Consider the following 21,916-nt stretch of genomic DNA (forward strand, 5'->3'; position numbering starts at 1 on the left):
TTCCCACGGTGAAAGCCAACCCCCTCCGGTCACAACAGAGGTTACGTAACGCAATTGTACCTTCAGTGCGGTGCGTGTGTCGTGTCCCGTGTCGCCATCGACCTCGTCATAGCCTGTTGCACACCTTTGTTCTCTCATCGTCCTACTCCCCCTGTGCTCCCTAATCCCAATGTCGGCGTCGGATCCGTCATCGAACTGCCTGGAGTACGTTTTTTCTCAGTCAGATAAGTTGAACGTTGCTGACACACACCTGTACAGGTACGCCTTGCGAGTGGCGTGAGTATTGTCTTGTCTGCTTGCAACAACCCCAGTGGCATGTCGTGCGATCACTGACACTCCACCTCTAGTTGCCTCCAGGACGCTATTGAGGAGCGCCGCCGGATAGCAGCAGCAGCCCCACCTGAACCTTCGGCTCCCTCGGCTCCAGGCCACCGTCCACAAGAGTCAGTCTCCGTCTTCAACCTCGACTTTGGATCCCTCATTGGCCGCGATGGACCGAAGTCAACACGTTACCCCGAGAAGTTTATCAAAGTATTGGACGGATCCCTCCAGCGCATTGCCATGGGACAAGATGCCAAGTGAGTATCCGTTCACGCCTGCCCCAGGTCGTGACACTGACATGACATTGCCAGGTACACCGAACAACGTTTTCGACGTTCCATTGCTCTGTTTTGGTCATCGAGCTGGGCGGACAAGACTTTTCAGAGGCAACTGAAGGAATCCCGCAAACTGGAGGAGCTCATCCTGGCATTCGTATCGGCTTCGACTCGCGCCTTGAAGAAGGAGGCGGACTTGGCCGACGGCGGCTGGAAGATTGAGCTCAACGCACAGATCCTGGTGTTTCTGGACCTCCTGAGCGACAACCTAGCGTCAGTTGGCTCGTCTGCGTCCGAGCTTCGCAGCCGACTGGCATCATATCGTACTCGCCTACAGTCGGATCACCGTCAGAGTACAACCGCGAGTACCTCGGCCCAGCCGTCAGAAGAGCCTGCCACCCGCCCAAGTGGCTCCAATCAAACGCACGCGGCGCCTTCGGTGTTGGCTGAAGCTGTCCGTCATCTCCTTCACCTCGATGCCAAGGCGTTTGCCGACCGTCGCGATACCTTGCGTGCCACTTGCACTTTGGATGCGGCTCTTGATGATCTGAAGGTTTGTGACATTGGTTTACGGGTTTACTGACCCACTTAGGTGCTTCTACAACGTCTCAACACATCACACCCTATTCCATATGGCCCATCCGATTTTGGCAACGAGGAGCAGTGGGCCTCGTACCGCGCTGCAGAACTTAAATCTCTGTCAGACATGACGTTGGATCTCCTCAAGGTCGACCCAAAACGTGAACGCGACCGCTCCGACCATTCCCATGCCGATTTGTCCATTGACGGCCTTTCTTTGGAAACCCGCAATTTGACGTTCGTTCCCGTCGATCCCCGTGAGGCGTACCGCCAACTCTTGCGCGCCTGCTTGAATGACGATCTACAACTCCTCCGGTCGTTGCCCGAAGATCAGGACGTGTCTCTGGGCATTCTATCTGCTCCTCACGCGGCTCTTCTTGCGGAGTGCGCTCTGCGCTGGAGGCTTCCGCTTTCCTTCCGATCCTGGGTGTTCCTGGAAGCTATCCAAGAACACTATGAGCAAGGCGAAGTGCCTCCTGATTGTGTGTTTGAAGCGGTCGCAAATGTAGGCCGCGCATCGCAAGACCTGCCCGTTTCGGACTGGGCTACCGTCGACCAACAGAGCCTGCAGGCTGCTCTTCTTCGTCGTGACGTCTTCTTCCTCAACGACATTGAAGAATGTCTCGAGTCGGCAGGGTACTTGTCACTGGACTTTCGCCAGGCTGTCGTTCAGTGGAACAACCTCAATGTTGACAATGACGAGCATACAGCACTGCAGCGGACCCAACGAGCAATTTGTGATCGGTTGCGCCAACAAGCATACTCAAACTACATCGACGAGGCTAGTGAGCGCTACTCGCTTGAGGGCGGCAAGAACCGACGATTCGCTTTGGGCCTGGCAACCTGGATCGAGTCTTGCGCTAAACGAATGGACAAATGGTTCAAATTGCCATTGACAACGTACGTCACGATTGCACTTCGTTTACTGACTTGCAGCCAAATTGACATTGTATCCATTGTTCTCGACCAGCATCTCAAGCTGTGGATTCGTGACCTCGAGGAAGCCATGTCGACTGCAGATGGTGGTGATGCCGGTGGAGACCTGGAAGAGGCGTTGGCCATGTACCAGCGTGCCCAAAAGCTCCAGCAGATGGGTTCCGCATTTGACGTGTGAGTTTTAATTTTACCACGCATCGACATTTCTAACTCATTGAAGACCATCGTCCCAGTTCTCACTTTCCTCGATATTCGCTCCAGTCGTCTCAGCGTGGCTTGACGAGACGGCCACCAAGATGCGCCAGTGGGCCGACAATGCCTTGAAGCTGGATGACGTACGTTCCATCCTACACTTGTATTATCTCTGCTAACAAAGCTTTAGTTTACGCCTGTCGGTCCCAACGGGCACTCGTCATCTGTCACGGATCTTTTCGATTCCTTCCACAGCGCAGTGACATTCTTGCTTGGGTTGAATTGGGACGATGAGGAGCAAATGGTCACGTTCGCCACACGATTGGCAAAGGTTGGTGCTAATGGGTTTCCTGGCGCTCACTTTTCTAGATCATTAGTTTGTCAATTGACGACTACTGCACCAAACTGGAACGCCTGTTCGTTGAAGAGATGCAGCAATCCGAGTCGCACCAGTCTTCGGCAAAGCAAAAAGCATGGATTGAGAAGGCAAAGAGTACCATTGCGCACCTCCAGGGCGACAGGAAGATTCAAGCCTTCTTCAACTTCACTGCAGCTGTAAGCGATACTCATCGTCTAGCAGCCGGTCGTGATGCTGATCAACCAACCAGTCCTGCGTGAAATTGAACAACATCGACGCAGCTCGCCATAACCTGGACAAACTCTATCTAGAACTTGGCGTTGATGAGCTGGCCAACCTTGATGCCAACGCTCCGGTGGCGAAGCCAGTCGACCAGGCGTCACTGTTCACGATCAAGATTGTTTTGGGTGATGGACTGCTCGTGGAGGGAAGCGCCCGTGCTCCCGACTCATTTGTCGTTCTTTCCGATGAGCATGGTAACCGGTATGCGAAAACCAGAACGATCTATGACGATCACGATCCCCGCTGGGACGAAACGTTCGACATTGCTGTCCGCCACACTGCTTGGTTCATGGTCACGGTGCGCCATCGAAGCCTGACAGGCAAGCACGAGTTACTCGGTCGAGCCTACCTTCGCCTCGACCCATCCCAATATGTCGACCTGATTAGCAAGGACGTTCTGCTGCCACTCAACACAAAGGGACACGTGTTACTACGCATTAGTATGGAAGGCGAGCGCGACGATCTCCAGTTCCACTTTGGTCGCGCTTTCCGTTGGCTAAAGCGCACCGAGTCGGACATGGTGCGGACTTTTGTGGACAAGGTATGTGTTCATGTCGCTCATCTTTATATTGACACGACAGATGACTCCGGTCCTCCGACATACTCTGTCACGAAGTGCCATCAAATCAGTCTTGAAGCCGAATTCTGGGGGCGGCATTGGTGCCGGCATTGATTATAACGACGCACTCCGCATTTCGAACGACGCCATCGGCCGTATCTCTGCTGCGTATCGGAGTGCCGTTGGCTCGTCACAAAATGACTATTCCATTCCACTGCCACCATCCGAGGTCCCGACAGCTGCTCCAAAGGCGTCACAGCCTCTCAGGCGCGGCCCCACTGATGCCGAGATCGAAGCCGCCATCCACCCTCTCTTCGACTATCTTGATACCAACAACCACACACTGGCCTCGACCCTGTCACCTGACGCCATGCAAATGGTGATGGCCAAGCTATGGAAGCAGATCTTGACCACCATCGAGGCCCTTATCGTCCCCCCCCTCAGCGACAAACCGAGCGACATGGGTGCCTTATCGGACAGCGAGCTAGATGTGGCGCTCCGCTGGCTCAAGTTTTTGCGCGACTTCTTCTACGCTGGCGGCGACGACAGTGGAGTGCCTCTGAACACACTTCAAAACGCCAAGTTCAACGAGATCATGAGCGTCAGGATTTATTATGACTGGAACACGGATGACCTTATGGAGGTGAGCACCAGCGTGGGCCCACTTTTGCTGACAAGTGCAGGAATGTATCCGAGGCTTCCAGAACACGTTGAAGAACAAGGCAATGAAGCCCAGCAAGTCTATTATCGGTCAACGTAATCTCGGCACTATCCGGGCGAGAAAGACTGCGAAGCGTTCGATACCGCAGGGCGGTAACCACGCAGAGATGGTGATGAAAATTCTGCGAATGAGGTGAGGGTTTCTTGGACGTGAGTGCTGGGCAACTCCACTGACACACGAACAGGGAAGGAACACAGGAATTCCTGGCTCAGCAAATCCAGACCCTCAACGCAGTGAAGCTGGAGGATGGTCGGGGCAAGAGGAGAGGGCTCAAGTAATCTTGATGTAGCATAGATGTGCCCAGTGAGCGAGTGCACCACGGCGGTGAAGCGTGTGTGGGTGTGTCCTGTGGCCTGTGGGGTCCTGTACATACTGTGGTGTGAAAAAGGGGCAACGCGACGCGTCGCGACACCAACCGTCTGGACGATTTGGTCCCGCGCCACTAGCCACTGTGTGTGGGACACGCGGGAGGTGTGTCGCGGGAGTATTATTTGTATTGCGGGCGGGCGGACCCTTTTGGGTGCGGGGGCACGCGCGCTGCCCCTGTGTGGGTGGATAATACCCCCCCCGCCCGTGTCCCCTGCCTCGTCACACAACCCAAGTGGCCGCCATCAACGCTCACACTCTTGTCGTCACCCACTCTCCTCTCCTCGCTCTCCTCTCTTGTTCTGTCCACGTCTCACGTCGCGTCTCTCGCCCGTCAACACATACACACATATACGACGCATCACACACCTTTGCTCTCCTTCTTCCGCTTCCACGCTACGCCCCAACAACCAACTCACAATCTACACCACAGGCCGCCCCTTCGCCGGCCTCCCCCCTCCTCAACCTCGCCAAACGTGCCTTTGCCCGTATCCACTACCCACATCACACCCACATCACACACGTACACGCTCTTCATTGACGCGTCCCCTCGTTCCCATCGCTGTACCACTCTACTTGCAGCCCGCACACTACCGTGCTCTGGAATCAACACGCTCGCCGACTGCAATCCCATCCACTCGGGCAAGTTCACTTTCACCGTCTGCCCTGAACACCTCACCCACGTCTACCCCCCCTGGTGACCTCAGTGACCATGTCACAGTGGACACAGGCATCCCTCACCCCTTCTCGTCCAGCCCCGGCGCCTCCTGGAGCTCGCAACTCGCCATCGAGCTTACCCCCTGCAACGCGACCCCGCGCACCGGCTGCCAATGTACCCGCATATTCCTCAAAGGCGTATGCGAACTCGTACCCCGTTCTTAAACAACGTGGCTCCACTCCATCCAACGAGGTGGTAAGCGCAATCATCCGCACCGGAGGCGCGAGCGTCAAAGAGGATAGTCTCAGGCTCTTCCCAATATGGAGTAAACGCTGGCTTGTGTTGACAGTGGGCGAGTTGCAGATATTCAAAAATGAGGTAGGTCGGTCTGCAAAGGCGGGGCGCTCACACTTCCAAGCAATCGTCATCGCCCTCCTATGTCTGCCCATTAAGCGATGTCTCGGATGTCCAACGTGTCGATATGAAGCCTTTCTGCATTGAGATCGAAATGAAGGAAGACAACAAGCTGCTTTACTTTGCCTTCAGGTCCGACGAAGAGGTCTACGGCTGGATGGACGACATTTATTCGCGTTCTCCGCTCATGGGTGTGAGCCAACCTACCAACTTTGTTCACCAGGTTCACGTCGGCTTCGACCCAGTCTCGGGAGGGTTCACAGTGCGTTGTCATACGCAGCATTGGTACTAACACCTGTTAGGGACTTCCCCCGCAGTGGTCGAAACTGCTCACCAAGTCTGCAATCACGAAGGAAGAGGCTGCTCGCCACCCCGAGGCTGTCTTGGATGTCCTCCAGTTTTACACCTCACAACAGATGGGTCAAGCCGAATATCCTGTTCCGTCTCGTCCCGCTGAAGAACGCAACACCCCCGCGCGCTTCGACAATGGCTTGGGTTTCGGTGGCCATCAAGCCCCGAAAGCCAGTCGAGACGCCCCTCCTCCCCCTCCTCCCATGCCGCGCCTCCCAGACGTGCCACGAGACGACGTAAGTCACGACCATGAGCCATATGCAAGCGATGCTGATTCTCATCTCAGTCGTCGACCAGGCTCCATGCTGAGCGGAAGGCCCCCCCTCCACCACGCGCTCCTCCCCAGGCTCCCAAGCCGGCTGAGCAAAAGGCGACACCCAAGCCTGTCGAGACGCAACCATCAGCGCCTCGCAAACCTGCAGCGGAACAAGGCGCTACTGCTCCCACGAGCACTAAACCTGCGGCGGCGCGCCCCGTTGAGAGGCGTATCAGCACTATGAATGAGGCACAAATTATGGACAAGCTCCGCTCCGTTGTCAGCGCAGATGACCCCTCAACAATGTATGCTACAATCAAGAAGGTTGGCCAAGGGTGAGTAAAGACCACATGCTTCAAACCTGAACAGTGAACAGTGCCTCTGGTATGGTGTTTGTGGCCAAGACGCTGGCCACCGGCAAGAAAGTGGCCATCAAGCAAATGGATCTCGCGCAGCAGCCACGTAAGGAGTTGATTGTCAACGAGATCATCGTTATGAAGGAGTCCCAACACCCCAACGTCGTCAATTTCTTGGAAGCGTTCCTTGTCAAGAGTACAGAGCTCTGGGTCGTCATGGAGTATATGGAGGGTGGAGCCCTCACCGACGTCATCGAAAACAACAAGCTGCAAGAGGACCAAATCGCGTCCATCTGTCTAGAGGTTTGTCCATCTACCCGTTGCGAATGAGACTGACCGATATCGCAGACTTGTCACGGCCTTCAACACCTGCATTCGCGCTCCATCATCCACCGTGACATCAAGTCCGATAATCTCCTGATGAACGCGTTTGGAGAGGTCAAAATTAGTATGTCAATCCCTCCTCGGACAGAGAAGCTGATATCAATAGCCGACTTTGGCTTCTGCGCCAAGCTCACTGATCAAAAATCAAAGCGAGCCACCATGGTTGGCACACCTTACTGGATGGCCCCTGAAGTGGTCAAGCAAAAGGAGTATGGCGCCAAGGTTGACATTTGGTCGTTGGGTATCATGGCCATTGAGATGATTGAGAACGAGCCACCATATCTGGACGAAGAGCCATTGAAGGCTCTCTACCTCATTGCTACCAATGGCACCCCAACTCTGAAACAGCCGGACAAGCTTAGCCAAGACTTGAAGCATTTCCTGAGTGTCTGCCTTTGCGTCGACGTCAACTTCCGAGCCACCTCGACTGAACTGCTCAAGGTGAGTAAGGCAAATGACCTCCAGGCTCTAACCATTCAGCACGACTTTTTGCGTCTCGCCTGCCCTGTAAAAGATCTTGCCCCGTTGCTGCGATTCAGGCAGACTATGGTGAGTTTAGCAACTGCTGTTGACCGCTAGCTAACCTTGCAGGGGTAGCTAGGTAGTCAACATTATTGACAGGAATCTATCTGTCATGTCTACTCTATTCTTTGGGCCTCGTTGCAGTTAATACGAGAGTAACTGGGGATGCATCTGTGTGCTGCCGCCTGCTGTATACACGATGTATTCAAAGAAGACGTTCGGTCGTACCTTACACTATCTCACGATGGACTGTCACTGTGACGGCCAAGCCCCCAGAGCGACAGTCCGCAGTCTTGGCCTCGGGATGGAGACCGAGGTCCGCGTCCTCGATATCATGTGTGGCACGCCACGAACCAGCGGGGTGAACAACAGTAGAGCCGAGCATAAGATGGCCACCTTGAGTGGGCCTGAGGTTATCGTCAGCGATTGATACTACTGCAAGCGGTACCAGTGCCTTACTCGGCGTAGTTTTTGCGTGTCGTCCTGAACCCCAACTTGCGAGTGACATGAGTCCACCAGCGGCCATACTCTCTGGTGGCCTCGTCGCCAACCCCAAAAAACAAGAACGCCGCGATGGACAAACACGCGGGTATCCACCGTTGAAGGAAGTGGTACACGGACAAAATAGTGCTGGGGAGAATGTCGTTATCGGTGTAAACAACGACGCGTGACCACCCAGCGTGGACGCGGTCCCATGATTCCCAAGCAACAAGGCGCTGGGAAGCAAACACCATAAGATATACAGCCACCGGTAGACCAATGACGATGTCGCAAGAAGACAGAGCGATGAGGCGGACATAGTGGTTGATGTTCAGCGTGCTTTCTGACGCTTTGAGCAGCGATTTAACCCTGGAACGACGCATAATAAAGAATCGCGAAGCGTACACTACTTGTCAGTTTGCTAATGCTGGTAGTAACGTACAACCGTAGACAGCAGAGATCATGCTAAGTGCGACTGGGGCCAGCACGATGGTCAAAATTGCCCCGATGCAGTCCCATATGACAGGTTCACAGCCTAGACCTTCGACGATGTTGAATCGGTGGGGCTGGAACACGTATGACAGGATCATGATGAGAACTGGAATGCCCACGCCAATGACCAGGTCGATATACATTGAGAAACGTCTTTCCCGGTGGCCCATTGTGACGGATTTTGAGGCTGCTATAGCTGCAAGTCGCCTGTTGATGCACAGACTTGAAGCCGCCAACCCAGTGGGGAAAGCATTGATGATCTTAACGCCTGGAGTCAGTGCCGATTCATCTAACAAACGCACTGATGTCACACCACGGGCGAGCGAAGACGTCTGCACTGTCCCACCAGAGGATGGAGTTGATGAAGAAGACGCAGTTGCAAAGGAAAAGCCACGTGAGGTTGAGGAGAGTTCCAGTGTTGCCGACTCGGAATTGCAAAGGAAATGGAAGGAGAACGAGCACCAGCGCTAAGCCAGAAAAGAAGGTGAAGGCGGGGTCGTGCATGGTTGTGATGGGTGGGCCTCTGATGGGTGAGCCTCTGATCTCTGTTGCCACACCTTTATACTATAAACCGATTCCATCCGTTCCCCTTGCAGTTGCGGGGGGCGCGGCGGAGGTCTTTTGTGCGCCACCACACACAACCCAACACACATGGAGCACGAGCCAGGTGCCTGCACATTCGCGGCACATGCAGTTTGTGCCACACACATGTGGTGGCGCTTATTGTTCCAGCTACGAGCGCCCTGTCAGCTCCCACATGTCACGGCCACAGGCACACACACACACACGCGACAACTTCACCGGCCGCTAGGCGCTCAGATCCGTGATCACATACATAATCTTTACTCCGGTATACGGAGACAAGTAACCCATGCAATCTGGAATACATTGAAGACAGATCTGGCACAACGAGAGACCAAGTGTCAGAACGAGACAGTGTTGGCCTTTCGACGACATAACCCCGAGTCACAGGTTTGTACTTGGAGGACTTGGAGGACTCGAAGCTTGCGGACGTTGCCCATGACTTGTTGACAGTTCCGCATACGATCATTGCACTGGTGAGGTTAGCAGATGACCATAGGTTAGTTAGTCTTACATAAGGGGTCGCGGAAGTCTGTGAGTGTCAGCTAAGCTTTCTCGGCAAGTATCACCAACGAGAACTCACGTTTCTGGTTGTTATTGCGGAATCCGACCTTCGTCTTGAAAGCTTCCCGAGTACGCTGATCCTTGAACGCGCGACCTTGCTTCTGGGCCCACACCGCCTCTCCGGCGTTACGGGCCTTCATGACCTCCAGGCCGCGGCCAAAAGCACCGTGGCCACCGGCAACGGGGACCAAGGCCGAAGTTGGGTCAGCCAGGCGCTGACGCACAAGGGCGACCTTGGACTGCACGGGGTCGTTATCACCTGGGGCCGACGCTCGAAGGCGTTGAGAGTAGTACACTTTGAGGGAGCGATGACCAAGTACGCGACCGCTAGGCAGGACCAGCGATAGACCATCGGATGCCAAGCTCGGGACAGTTGACTAAAGGCGTGCGTTAGAATATTGGCTTAACTTAACAAACATACCTCAGCATCATAGTCTGAGCCCTCGTCCATGTCTTCCCAGTCGGAACCCTCAGCGCCTCCAAAGTCGTAAAAGTCGGCCACTTCCACACGATCCTCATCTGTCTCGTACGCAAGCTTGCAGTGCGACTTGTCAATCATGTGCTTACGAACGGCTTCCAGGCTCCCAAACTCCTTTCCACCGTTGGGGCAGTAGAGACAGAGATTGCCGACTGCAACCTTCTCTCCAAGGTAAGCAATGAGACCGGGCATGTCGAGCAACAGGTCTTGATCCGGGATAAAGAAGCTATGCACGGTTGACATGTGCGCAATGCTGGTTGCGATATCGGCAGACTTGTGGGTGCAGAAAAGACAGTCGTCCAGGCCAACACGTCGACGAGAGGCGGCGATAGCGTTCTCAATGTCCTGCTCCTCGTCTTCATAGTCGTCGTCGTTCTCCTCGTCCTCGTCCTCGCTGGCTCCATCCCTTTCAACCTCCGGCGCTGGCTCGCCAGTAACAGTACGCGACGAAGTCGCAACCTGGTCTTCAGGAGCTGGGGTGGAGGCCACTGGAGCCCTGGCCACGGCAGCCTCACGGTCGCGATGCTTCTTGGACTGCACGTGGGAACGGTACGCGTTTTCAGTCGAGAACTCCTTTCTGCATGGTCAGCTGCCCGTTTGGAACACTGTACCTACTTGCAAGCCGAGCAGGCCATGTCCTTGGGGTCAGGGCGGACTGCATTCTGCTCTCGACGCTCGATGACCTTTTCGTTGAAGGCGACTGCGGCAATGGGGGGAAGGTTTGCCACTCGACGCTTCATGTTGTAGCGGTGCCAGTCGGTGCCAAAATGGGAGCGCTGCTCCTCGGCAGTCTCAAAGGCAATGCGGCACGATATGCAGGTGAACATCGTGGGTGGATCGCTTTTGGGGAAAGAGTGTTTGGAAGCAAGAGGAAGAGGTGGATGTCGGTGCTGAGTAACGACGAGCGCCGTGCGCTCTGAAGTTTTGGATGGCCATTACGCGTTGGCGGAGGGAAATGAGAGGCATCACGTGACCCCACCGCGGATTTTCTGAGTGCAGGCGTGTCTATTTATCTATTTTGTTTGCTGCCAGGAGAGCCTCATACCTCATTCCGTCACCACCACTCCAACAAGCATGTCCGCCCACGCATTCAGTGTAGGCTGGATGGCCGAGGACGATGGCCAAGCGTCCCATGACCCTTCCGCAAAGTCCAAGTCCAAGTCGTCGTCCGGCACATGGCAGGCATTAGGTACCGCTCTCCCTTGCCACCCGATAGCTAACAGTCGTTAGGTGTCTCCGAGGAGCTTGTGCGTGCTCTTCGCCTGAGAGGATTCAAGAACCCCACTCCGATCCAGAGGGCTGCAATTCCAAGTGCCATGGGATCTCCACCTCGTGACGTCCTTGGCATGGCTCGTACTGGCTCGGGCAAGACCCTGGCGTACCTCATTCCACTTCTCCACCGTCTCGGTGGTGCCCGTATCGAAGGCTCTGGAACACGTGCTCTCATTCTTTGCCCCAGTCGAGAACTCGCGGTCCAGGTTCTGAAAGCGGGCAAGGATCTGTCCCGCAGCCTGGCCAACGGCTCTGAGGCCCTCCGCTGGAGCATTGTCATGGGAGGCGAGTCGCTGGACGCTCAGTTTGAGGCGCTGTCGAGCAAACCCGACATGTGAGTGGTGGCTGTCTGAAGGAAGACTGACAATAGTGTTATTGCAACGCCTGGTCGTTTCCTTCACCTTTCAGTCGAGATGGACCTCGATCTCCGCAGCGTCGAGACCGTCATTTACGACGAAGCCGATCGGTGAGTGAAACCTTGCGAACTCCACTGACGATTAGCCTGTTTGAAATGGGCTTTGAGCTGCAACTGCGTGAGATTTTGCATCGTCTTCCGTCCAGCCGTCACAGTTTACTCTTCTCGGCCACTCTGCCTTCGTCTCTTGCGGAGTTTGCCAAGGCGGGTCTGAACAACCCCGAGTTCATCCGCCTCGATACCGACCATCGCATCAGCCCCGATCTGAAGGTCGCTTTCTTTTCTACCAAGCCTGACGAAAAGGACGCCAGTCTATTAATTTTGTTGCGGGAGGTTATTGGAATTCCGGTTGCTAGTGCGGTTACCAAGGGCAACCCCAAAGCAATCGTGTTCGCCTCCACAAAGCACCACGTCGAATATCTCTCCGTGTTCCTCCAAGCTGCCGGCTATCGCGTGTCCTACATCTACGGATCACTGGACCAGCTTGCTCGTCAGCAACAACTGCGCCTTTTCCGTCAAGATGAAACAGACCTCCTCGTGGTCACCGATGTGGCTGCCCGAGGCCTCGACATTCCGACAATGGGCCACGTCATCAACTTCGATTTCCCAGCAGGTGTGCGTGTGTTCGTCCACCGTGTGGGTCGCACTGCCCGAGCGGGAAACCATGGCAATGCCTGGACCTTGGTGACTCGCGATGATCTGCCCTACCTGCATGATCTGGAAACTTTCCTTGAACGACCCCTTATCAGCAACAGTGAAATCTTCGGGTCCTTCCCGCGAGAGGACCTGGAAGCAGCAGTGGAGTACATCCACCAGAGTCTGGATGTGTCGGAGAACCAGCTCCCCGCTCTTCGCGAAGTCATGAGGCGTGGACAGAAGATGTTTGAGAGGTCCAGGACCAAGGCCAGTCGTGATGGGTACAAGATCACCAAGGCATTCCAGTGGCAAGCTGTTCCTGTTCATCCGTCATTCGGCGGCGAGGAGGAAATGGCCATTGATGACGACAGTGCACCTCGTCGCGAAACTCTGCTTGCCTCCATTCGAGAGTACAATCCGTCGGAGACCATTTTCGAGATCGGTTCCAGGGGACCACAGTCCGTCGCAGCTCTCATGAAGCAGCGTCGCCTTGCTATTTCTCGCCAGCGCGCCCGTACCACAGCCAAGGATGAGAAAGCGGCGGACGAGGAACAGGCGGAGCAGACCTCTAAGGTATGCTTCTGTCTTGAATTGACGCTCACTTGCATAGCCACTGCCACAAGCATCGGCCAAGAAGTCTTACCGTGATCCCAACTTCTTCCTCCCCCACGAGAATGTGGAGACCAACAGAGAGAAGGGGTGAGTTTCTGAAATGGTTAACGATTGCATTGCGGAGGCTGACGTGAGATAGATACTCGTTGAACGAGGGAGCCTCCTTCGCGGAGCAAGCCCGGTCTGCCACTCTTGACCTCAATGCCGATGAAGGCGAAGCCCAACGTGCCCAGAAGGCCAGTCAGATGAAATGGGATCGCAAGAAGAAGCGCTTTGTGAAGGGCGACGGCATCGGCGGCGACAACCAGAAGATGATTCGAGGCGAAAGTGGCGCTCTCCTGCCTGCTACCTTCAAGAGCGGACGTTATGCTGAATGGAAGCAACAGAACCGCAATGCACCTCAGAACGACGCGTCGGCCGCACCGGCGCCAGGACGTCACCAGCGTGGTTCTGGAAAGCATACAACCAAGGGACTGGCGACAGCGGAGACTATTCTGAAAGACAGACGTGAACAGCTCAAGGTATGTGACCCACACAGTCCCCTTCCCCCATCCACACTTGACGTTTGCTGACCCCCTTCTAGCGAAAGCAAAAGAACGCGCGTCCTTCCAGCAAGAACAAGAAGAGGCGCTAAGACGGAGAGCGCAGATCCGTACTGGTTTAGAGGTGCACCATATGCCGCGAGATATGCACGTATGGTCTGTATGGCCCGCGGTGCGTTCATTACTTGGATGCCCATGTCACAATGACCAGGAAGTGTGTACAGAGTCGGCGGCGGTGGATGATGCACCTACGGAGCACGAGACCAGCAAGCAGTTAGAGCAAGAATGCTTGCATTTAACTAGCAACTATATATACCCTTCGCCTTCAGCCACACTCTGCGATTCGTCAGCTGGATCATATAGGGCCACTAACCGTCGATTTAAGCGACAACGCAGTAAGTGGCATAGTCGAAGCTGCGGTCGTCCTCGTAGTTGCGAGGCTCCTCGGAGCCCTGAGCGAAAGAGACGACGTTGGTGAAGATGGCGGTGAAGGCGTCCATTGTAGTGGTGTTGGGTGGGTTTGGTTGTGGGTTGGTTGGGAGCAGAGGAGGAGAGTTGTTGAAGTTGTGGGTGAGGTTGGAAGAGCGTGAGGAGGGTCTTTTTTATACCATCCTGAGGCCAACTTCGCCGAGTGGAGGATAGCAAGTTGAGTCGGTGTGAGCACAAGACAATGGACCGCGACTTGCCTTGTTGGTGAGCAGGAGGATTGTGTTCCCCGGGTGTCTATTGTTGCCCCTGTCAGATCTGGAGATCTGGGGATCATGCTCAAACGCATCGACTGTCGACACACATCCACACACACACACACACAATCTGAGACAGATGCACACCGCACGCCACCAAAGGCCAAAGGGATGCGGTGACACCTTTGTATGTACATACTTCCTTTGTCCTCTGTCAGACCTTCTTGCTGTTTTAGGATGACACACCACGGGCCACCTCTGATCCTCTGACCATGGTAATTGCAGACAATGACGGCGAGGAATGCCAGTGACGCCATTCTGTGCGCGCACACACACACACACACACACACACACACGATGCACCCCCACACAGGCCGCCGCCACCACCGGCAGGGTGAGATCCATATCGCATTTCATCGGACACCTCCATTCGCCTCTCTGACTGAACGGCACAACTGCTGCACTGCTGCGCACAAGCGATAAGGCATATATATGGCATGCAAGGTACCCAAGTGACACTCCCCCCGCAATGTCTCGCCGTTCCGGTGGCGTCGGCTCAGCCAACGAACGCCTTGTGGCCTTGTGGCACACCAGCAGGAAGAAGCACATTCCAACCCCCCAACGGTGCGCCACCAGAGTATGTGGAGATCTGACCAGTCAATGAATGTCATCGAATCTCATCGGCTTCGCGGAAGGTCGGTCCACCGTGCGCCAGCCAGCCACACAATGTCCCCCAAGCCCCAAACGTAGAGCATTCAAGCAATGAACAGAAATGGAGGTCGCCGGCCAGTGCGTTCAATGCAGTCGCCGCCGACAGTGTCCAAACCTCCCTTGCCTGTCTCGCTGTCTATGCTCAGGAGAAATCACATGCCCCAACAACTGGCTGGGGGCCACGACACACACTTGCACGTGCGTTTAGATTCAACGTCCGGGTGCAGCCGGGACATCCACATCAATCTTGCTTGCGGGGCGTCGCCTGGCCGCTGGAACACAATCTGCATGTAAACTCGTTACGGACAATCATTTCATGCTGGACCAGAGAGTTATACTTGTTTTAGATGTCCACGGCACTGTATTATCAGTACCAACACAAGCTAGGCAGGGACTCACCGGTACAGCAAAATGTATGCAACGGAATCCTCGCCTCCACCATCCATAGAAACAATCTTGTCGGCGGTAACGACCGACACCTTGTCATCTGCGAGGTGATGGTCAGCACCAATATGCTTTTCCACGAGACGCACCATCAAACTTGAACCACTCCTCCTCGCCGGACGCCGCAATGTCATCGTCCTTTCGGGCCCAGCCAATGTAGTGGCCAGAATCAGCGCTCGCACCCTTGTGGGTCACCATTGCTGTCGTCAGTCGGGAGGCATGCAGTCCGAAACTCACCACAAAGCTCATAAATGCCCGATGCATTGGTCCCCGCTTCAATGCCACCAGTCGTTTCAATGAGAGCAGTGACTTCCTTGTGCTCGTCGTCTCGGTGCTGCTCTTCGGTCTTATCGTCGGCCGCAGGAGCCTTGCCCTTGGAGCGCTTTGAGATGGTTGCGCGGTCATCACGTCCCTTCAGAATCTGCTTGACGGCCGTGTTGACAGGGAGGACCTTCTGTCGCAAGTCATCGGTGGCAATGTCCAGGACATCAAACTGGAGAGGGAACTTGACCTTGCGCATTATTTTGGCCTTTGACTGGATGTCACGGCGCCAGAAGAAGCGGACCTTCGTATCAGCATCCTGATAGACATTTGAATCTTACCATGTGGACAGCAAGGTACGTAGGAAGGCGGGACAGACGGGACTTGGCATCATACACAGCCGTGCGGCCAAGAGTTGGGCTGTTCTTCTCAATCTTTTGGTCGAGACTCTGTCGCCGGTCAGCCATGCACAGCTAAGCACTTTACCTCGAGGATACCAGACACCAAGAAGTTGGTTTGGATTGAGATATTGCATTCGAGCTTAAGGGCCTTCTCCTTGGACGTGGTGGGCTCCTCGTCTGGTGCCTCTGGGGACGACAATCTACGACGGTCAGCAGGTTATAAGGGCCACACTCTCACGTCTTGGTCATCTCCAACGACATCAAGTCGTCGACGAATGACTGCTGTCCATCTTTCCCAGGAAGACAGGCTCGAAGGGCCGAGATCAGTTGGGTCCAAGCCTCGTCGGCATCTGAAGTGCTGTTAGCGGACAGGTGTATGGGTCTTGCGTTGGAACTGGGGCCTTCGCCATCGACGCCAACCAACCTTGCTGGGCAAACTGTCCGCGCTGGTCCTGTTCCGCGAACTGGGGTGCCAAAGTACGCAGGTTTTGGATCAGCGCGAAAGGAGCAACAGCCTCCGTAGTCTGGGCCATTCCCGAATAGAGGTTCTTGATGGAGTTTGTGAGCTTGCCATCAGGTCCGGCACCAGCAGAGTAGCTATAGCATATGAGCAACTGATAGACCTCCGCCAAGGGACTCACGTTTCCAGAACTGTCTGCAGCTGGGGGACCTTACGCAGAGCTTGCAAAGTTGAATTGAGGTAGCAAGTGTTGCCAAGATTGACCAGGCCAGGAGGAACGCGCGTCTGACAGATGAGCAATCACGTACGCATAGCGTGCGACTCACGCTCAAGGCAAGCTCTGAGTCGTCCATATCCTCCACTGGTGGGGTCAGCAAACGCACATAGCTTCAGTCAACATACAGAAGACGACAGGCTCCTGCGGAGCCTCAGGAAGTGGGCCAGCGTTTCCAATAACCTGATTGTCAGAGAGGATGGACAGGAGCCTATGTTTGCCAGCTCACCTGAACAGTCTGGCCCTGAGAAGGTTAGCACTGCACATCTAAATCGATCTTACAGGTTTGAGTCCCAGCTTGGACATATCCGCGTCGTCCTTCAGAATGCCCTTGATCATGACTTTCATGCGGTCTGTATGTCAACATACCTCCACTGCCTTGTGCGTCCGGGAGATGTTTCCGACAGGTGATGAGGGTAGGGATAAATGAGTCCATCCCCATTCCAGATGATGAGTGCAATACGTACCAACAGGGATGCCAGTAGTCTGGTAAATCGACTGCTTGAAGGCCGTCGCCGGCGCCGCAACATCGACATCCAAAGGGTAGGTCTTGCCGCCGTGCTTGATTATGACTAGACGGATCAGCAATGATATACACACCTAAGGCATTGTTTCTGGGACCCATTTCTTACCGTTCATTGCGTCTGGAGTTCTCGAGGCGGGCATGAGTAGTGGAAATGAAAGGCGAACTGAGAAGTAACAAGCAAATGATCGAAGGATACGCGATTGCGCGAGCGTTGCGCGTGGATCCAGGCACATGGGCCACTTATTTGATGCGGACTTGTGAGCTTGGGATCTGCTCCCGCCCATTTAACCATTTGATGCAAGATTCAATGATGACATAATTGAAAATGCTACAACTGTCTAAGAGCTGTCCATATCCTCTCGTTCCGCCGCCGATGCCACTGCCTCTAGCTCACTGGCTCTCTGGGCGAGCTGCTCCCACCTCCGCCTGGCCATCTTGCGGCCTTGTTTAAGAATAGTGTTGAGCTTGTCGCGGTCATCGTAGAGTAGTTGCAGCGCTTCCGATGGGATGAAGATACCTGCGCGATGAAGGTCACGCCTCGCCGCTGGTGAGGATGCAAAGTCGGGCAAGGGAAGCACAAAGCGGCCTTTTGCGTTCCGGGTGATGGGTGGAGCCGTGGCGGACTGTCGTCCAAGTTCAGTCTCATGAGCGACAATGACCTCGATCTCAGCCTCAATGGACGCGAGGGCAGACTCGACGATTGGCAGGGTGAGCGTGACACCTTGGCCGCTGAGGGTGTTTTGCCGCGCGAAGATGAGGCGGCACCACTCGGGGTGCAAGCGGGTCGGCGCCTTGAGCTTGTGTCGCAGCTCTGGTTGACATGCGAGATACACCGAGTACCAAGCAGCACGCTGTGACATGACGTCGTTCATTGTTGACTCGAAGACATGGTTGAACGCAGGGCTGTTCTTTCGGAACGCCAGGAGCATGTCAAGGATAACGTGTGTTTCGTAAGGTGGCGAGTATGGCATGCGTTGTGTAGGGTCCGCAACGATCGAACTAGGAAGTGGTGCTGGTGTGAGAAAGTCGCGGCGGAATCGACTCCCCGGTTGTGTGTCGACCACTTGGTCTGGTGCTTCTTCTGCCCATCAGCGTCCAACGTCTTCAACAACAAAAAGTGGCTCACCAGACTCGACTTCCACTTTATCAAACTCGTTCTTCTTCAACCCAAACCAGCCGCGGCCTGCAGTGTCCTGTTGAGCCATTGCCGCGGACAGTGCGGGACCGGCGTCCTCGTCGTCATACCCCTCCATCTCCTCCTCATCGTTGACGAAGTAGTCTGGGTCCACCCGCCCCTTCATGGTGGTCAAAAGGTCGAATGCCGCAATGACACGGAACGGGTTCTTTTCGCAACGAGTAATGTGGGACATGACAGCAACCAATCCCTTGGCGGAAAGACGGCGAAACGTGGTTTCCACCCCTGCGTGTTCGCGCTGCTGTACGGACAGGGGCAGGTTGGCGAGGTCAATGGACCAGGCGTCCTTGAGGAGGAAACGAATAAAGTTGTCAAGAGCCTCAAACGCGCTCGGGTTTACATTCTGGACGAGGCCGGCGAGCTGACTGGAAGCCTCTAAAAGAAGGCGGAGCGTAAAGCGGTCGAACTTGAATTCAGCGTCTTGCATGGCTCGACAAATGTCCCAAAATGCAGAGTGGGCGGCATCGAGGTCGCCGGTCGAGGCATGGGTGTAGTGCACGGCCATGTCGCGCGTCCTTTGAACAATGGCGCCGATACGCCACTGTGTGACCTTGACGTTGGTGCGGAGCGCAGGCGGGAGGTCGGCAACGAGTCGCTCGGTTGCCTGAACTGCGCCGACTGTCGAGAAGTATTGCAGGACAAAGGTCCAGTCGTAGATATCGGCGGCGTTACGATGCGTCAGTTCCGCTAACACGGCGTCCATACGACGCTTCCACGACGTCTCCACCACGCGCTTATGCTGGTAGCGCTCGCGAGGAGTAACGTCGGTAACAAGGCGCCATTTCTCGTCGTACTGGGGAACGAGCGAGCGGAGGAGTCCCCGGAGATCTTCGGTCGAGAGCTCCTTGCGTTCGGGTACTGTGAGGTCTTGATAGATCTTCCATGCACGATCGCGAAGGGCCTTGTCCGGCAATGGGGAGTGGGCAATCTCGCGGATCACTCGCACGCGCTCGGCAGAGGTGGTCGTGGAGTTTGTAGCGGTGGACGTGGATGGTGTTGGATCGGACCAGCGGTTGGTGGAAGTTTCCGACGCGGCTGGCAATGCCGTGTACGCTCGCCGGCGCAGGACTCGTGAGGTCCCTGCTGCGACATGGCGAGGGATCATGTTTTGAGGTGTGGAGCGAGCGCGGAAGTGGTATATATCGTGAGGCGTCGTTTGCCTGTGTCGTCCGTTCTTGATCTTTTCCAGCGGCCCAACGGCTGACCCGGCCGATAGACGCGCCGAGGGCGACATGTCTGCGATGGGAGAAAAACAAAAAGAATAACGGAGATAATATTCACCCGCGCGGTGGGTGGCAAGTGCGGCATCCAAGGTTGCAGTGATCGTGACTCTGGCGCGGCTGGACAACGACAACAAACCCACAAACGATGGATATCGACGAGCTCGGTAAGTCGCTCTCGACGCATGCAAAGTGTAGATCCACGGCTGACATTGACATAGTCGTCGACAACACCTACCAGCTTGGCGGCTCGGATGACGAGCGTGAGCGTGCCCAAAATGCTGCTCTTCACGAGCAGATTGAGCGCAAGAAGCGCTTGCGCCGTATGGCTGTCCCGACCGACGACAAGAAGGTCCGCGAGCGCCTGCGTGCGTACGGCGAACCCATCACGCTGTTTGGCGAAGGAGTGAGTCTACAGGAGCCGCTCGTGGAGGTTCCGCTCGCCGGACTGTTGAAGCATTGAATGTTGACGATTCCACAGCCCGGAGACCGTCGAGACCGTTTGAAGCACATCCAGGAGCGCTACGAAGAGGAGAAGGGGCGACCTCTTGCCGACTTTGACTCGGACGAGAGCTCTGACGAGGAGGAAGGAGAGTTCTACACCGAGGGCTCCGACGCATTGCTGCAAGCGCGCCGTAAGATTGCGACCTATTCCCTCAGTCGGGCAAGGAGAAGGATCGCCCGGCAGCGTCTCGAGTACGACCTTCCTCTCGGCCGCATTGTGAATGTGCGCAAAGAGGTGTTTAGCGAGCTGCAAACGTTCACCAACCTTGGCTCGCAGTTTGGCGACGACCGCCCGCTGTCGACCATTCGCTTCTCCCCCAACTCTCAGCTCCTCTTGACAACAAGTTGGACTGGCGCAGCCAAGGTGTGGGACCTGCCAAACCTCAACCAGGTTGCGGTGCGACGTGGACACACTGAAAAGGTCGGCGGCGCAGCCTGGCACCCCGAGGCGACGATTGGCCTGAGCGAGTCAGCAGTCAACTTTGCCACTGGAGGAGGCGAGGGTGACGTCAAGCTGTGGAGCTTGGCAGAGGAGAAGCCGCTGGCGACTCTGTCGGGACACACCAACCGCGTTGGCCGTGTCGCATTTCACCCCTCTGGCGCATACCTCGGCAGCGCGAGCTTTGATGGCACCTGGAGGATGTGGGATGTCGCGACCAGCACCGAGCTGCTCACCCAGGAAGGACACAGCAAGGAGGTTGTTGCTCTCGCGTTCCAGGACGACGGCGCGCTGGCTGCCAGTGGTGGATTTGACGCGATTGGACGCGTGTGGGACATTCGCACTGGCCGGACGGCCATGGTTCTCGATGGCCACGCAAAGGAGATTCTCTCCATGGACTTCGCTCCCAACGGCTACCAGGTCGCCACCGGGTCAGGAGACAACACTGTCCGTATCTGGGACCTGCGTGCTCTGCGGACGCAGCACACTATCCCGGCCCACTCGAGCTCAGTCTCGGACCTGCGCTTCTTCCGTGCGAGCGGCGAGAACCCGTTCGTCCCTCTCGACGCACCAATCGACACTACTCCCCTTCCAGCCGCCAACGGATCGAACGGCACGACCAACGGCGACAAGATGGACGTTGACGACAAGACAGATGCCGAGCCAGACGCAGACACGCGTACGCCTACGCCAGCAGCACCGTCGGTCGACGTTCCTCGCTCGGGTCTCTTCCTCGTGACCGCGGGCTTTGACTGCAACGTGCGTGTCTGGAGTGCAGACGAGTGGGCGCGTGTTCGCAACCTGGCCACAGACGCAGGCAAGGTCATGAGTGCGGATGTGAGCAGCGATGGCAAGTTTATTGCGAGCGCGAGCTATTCTCGCAACTTCCATCTGTTTGGTGGCGACAACTCGCTGTAGGCTGGGTGTGACGTGTAGTGTGTAGGCGTGGGTAGCCAGGGCAGAGTGTTAGACTCAGAAGCATGCATACCATCGGCAGTTATCGTCTGAATTTTGATAGCATATAGCAGAGTGTTCGGGCGGTGCCGCGCGGGGCTCTAATGGACGGGGTTGACGTCACGTTGAGGAGGGCGTGACTGGATATCAAAACGACAGACAATTACTCGTCCTCTCCTCATCTCTGGTTCCTTCGTCACCTCCCCACCTCTCCACCGCCCACCTATCCCCCCACCTGGCT

The 21,916-nt window shown here is 55.6% G+C and overlaps 8 protein-coding genes across 8 annotated transcripts; 4 read left to right on the top strand and 4 right to left on the bottom strand.

The window, feature by feature from the left end:
• Nucleotides 1-169: 169 nt before the first annotated feature.
• Nucleotides 170-4,501, top strand: EHS24_000741 (uncharacterized protein; the record flags this gene model as incomplete). Its single annotated transcript, XM_028616561.1, has 13 exons — nt 170-204; nt 259-276; nt 348-578; nt 633-1,149; nt 1,189-2,075; nt 2,112-2,285; nt 2,332-2,446; nt 2,494-2,634; nt 2,673-2,858; nt 2,912-3,484; nt 3,525-4,145; nt 4,186-4,355; nt 4,408-4,501. 13 exons carry the CDS (start codon nt 170-172, stop codon nt 4,499-4,501), a joined length of 3,762 nt encoding a protein of 1,253 aa, XP_028480418.1.
• Nucleotides 4,502-5,301: 800 nt separating this feature from the next.
• Nucleotides 5,302-7,605, top strand: CLA4 (Protein kinase; the record flags this gene model as incomplete). Its single annotated transcript, XM_028616562.1, has 9 exons — nt 5,302-5,502; nt 5,666-5,923; nt 5,964-6,248; nt 6,299-6,603; nt 6,645-6,927; nt 6,973-7,072; nt 7,115-7,449; nt 7,489-7,557; nt 7,600-7,605. 9 exons carry the CDS (start codon nt 5,302-5,304, stop codon nt 7,603-7,605), a joined length of 1,842 nt encoding a protein of 613 aa, XP_028480419.1.
• A 154-nt stretch (nt 7,606-7,759) lies between these two features.
• On the bottom strand, nt 7,760-9,006 carry STE3 (a-factor receptor; the record flags this gene model as incomplete). Its single annotated transcript, XM_028616563.1, has 4 exons — nt 7,760-7,937; nt 7,990-8,359; nt 8,453-8,698; nt 8,805-9,006. 4 exons carry the CDS (start codon nt 9,004-9,006, stop codon nt 7,760-7,762), a joined length of 996 nt encoding a protein of 331 aa, XP_028480420.1.
• A 543-nt stretch (nt 9,007-9,549) lies between these two features.
• Nucleotides 9,550-10,953, bottom strand: EHS24_000744 (uncharacterized protein; the record flags this gene model as incomplete). Its single annotated transcript, XM_028616564.1, has 5 exons — nt 9,550-9,557; nt 9,599-9,616; nt 9,668-10,025; nt 10,070-10,703; nt 10,742-10,953. 5 exons carry the CDS (start codon nt 10,951-10,953, stop codon nt 9,550-9,552), a joined length of 1,230 nt encoding a protein of 409 aa, XP_028480421.1.
• A 247-nt stretch (nt 10,954-11,200) lies between these two features.
• Nucleotides 11,201-13,695, top strand: DBP10 (ATP-dependent RNA helicase dbp10; the record flags this gene model as incomplete). Its single annotated transcript, XM_028616565.1, has 7 exons — nt 11,201-11,315; nt 11,357-11,732; nt 11,769-11,864; nt 11,900-13,022; nt 13,060-13,148; nt 13,201-13,582; nt 13,645-13,695. The coding sequence occupies 7 exons, from the start codon at nt 11,201-11,203 to the stop codon at nt 13,693-13,695; spliced, it is 2,232 nt and encodes a 743-aa protein (XP_028480422.1).
• Nucleotides 13,696-15,340: 1,645 nt separating this feature from the next.
• Nucleotides 15,341-17,476, bottom strand: UBP6 (deubiquitinating enzyme; the record flags this gene model as incomplete). The annotated part of the gene is made up of 15 exons (XM_028616566.1): nt 15,341-15,356; nt 15,397-15,484; nt 15,531-15,641; nt 15,679-16,006; nt 16,044-16,151; nt 16,189-16,303; nt 16,342-16,453; nt 16,528-16,700; nt 16,745-16,848; nt 16,890-16,924; nt 16,966-17,020; nt 17,067-17,081; nt 17,120-17,190; nt 17,305-17,409; nt 17,470-17,476. The coding sequence occupies 15 exons, from the start codon at nt 17,474-17,476 to the stop codon at nt 15,341-15,343; spliced, it is 1,443 nt and encodes a 480-aa protein (XP_028480423.1).
• A 225-nt stretch (nt 17,477-17,701) lies between these two features.
• On the bottom strand, nt 17,702-19,663 carry EHS24_000747 (uncharacterized protein; the record flags this gene model as incomplete). Its single annotated transcript, XM_028616567.1, has 2 exons — nt 17,702-18,444; nt 18,490-19,663. 2 exons carry the CDS (start codon nt 19,661-19,663, stop codon nt 17,702-17,704), a joined length of 1,917 nt encoding a protein of 638 aa, XP_028480424.1.
• Nucleotides 19,664-19,926: 263 nt separating this feature from the next.
• EHS24_000748 (uncharacterized protein) lies at nt 19,927-21,639 on the top strand (the record flags this gene model as incomplete). The annotated part of the gene is made up of 3 exons (XM_028616568.1): nt 19,927-19,945; nt 20,000-20,184; nt 20,260-21,639. The coding sequence occupies 3 exons, from the start codon at nt 19,927-19,929 to the stop codon at nt 21,637-21,639; spliced, it is 1,584 nt and encodes a 527-aa protein (XP_028480425.1).
• Between the last annotated feature and the right edge of the window lie 277 nt (nt 21,640-21,916).

Source organism: Apiotrichum porosum (genome assembly GCF_003942205.1).
Source record: "Apiotrichum porosum strain DSM 27194 chromosome Unknown scaffold_1, whole genome shotgun sequence".
Taxonomy (NCBI): Eukaryota; Fungi; Basidiomycota; class Tremellomycetes; order Trichosporonales; family Trichosporonaceae; genus Apiotrichum; species Apiotrichum porosum.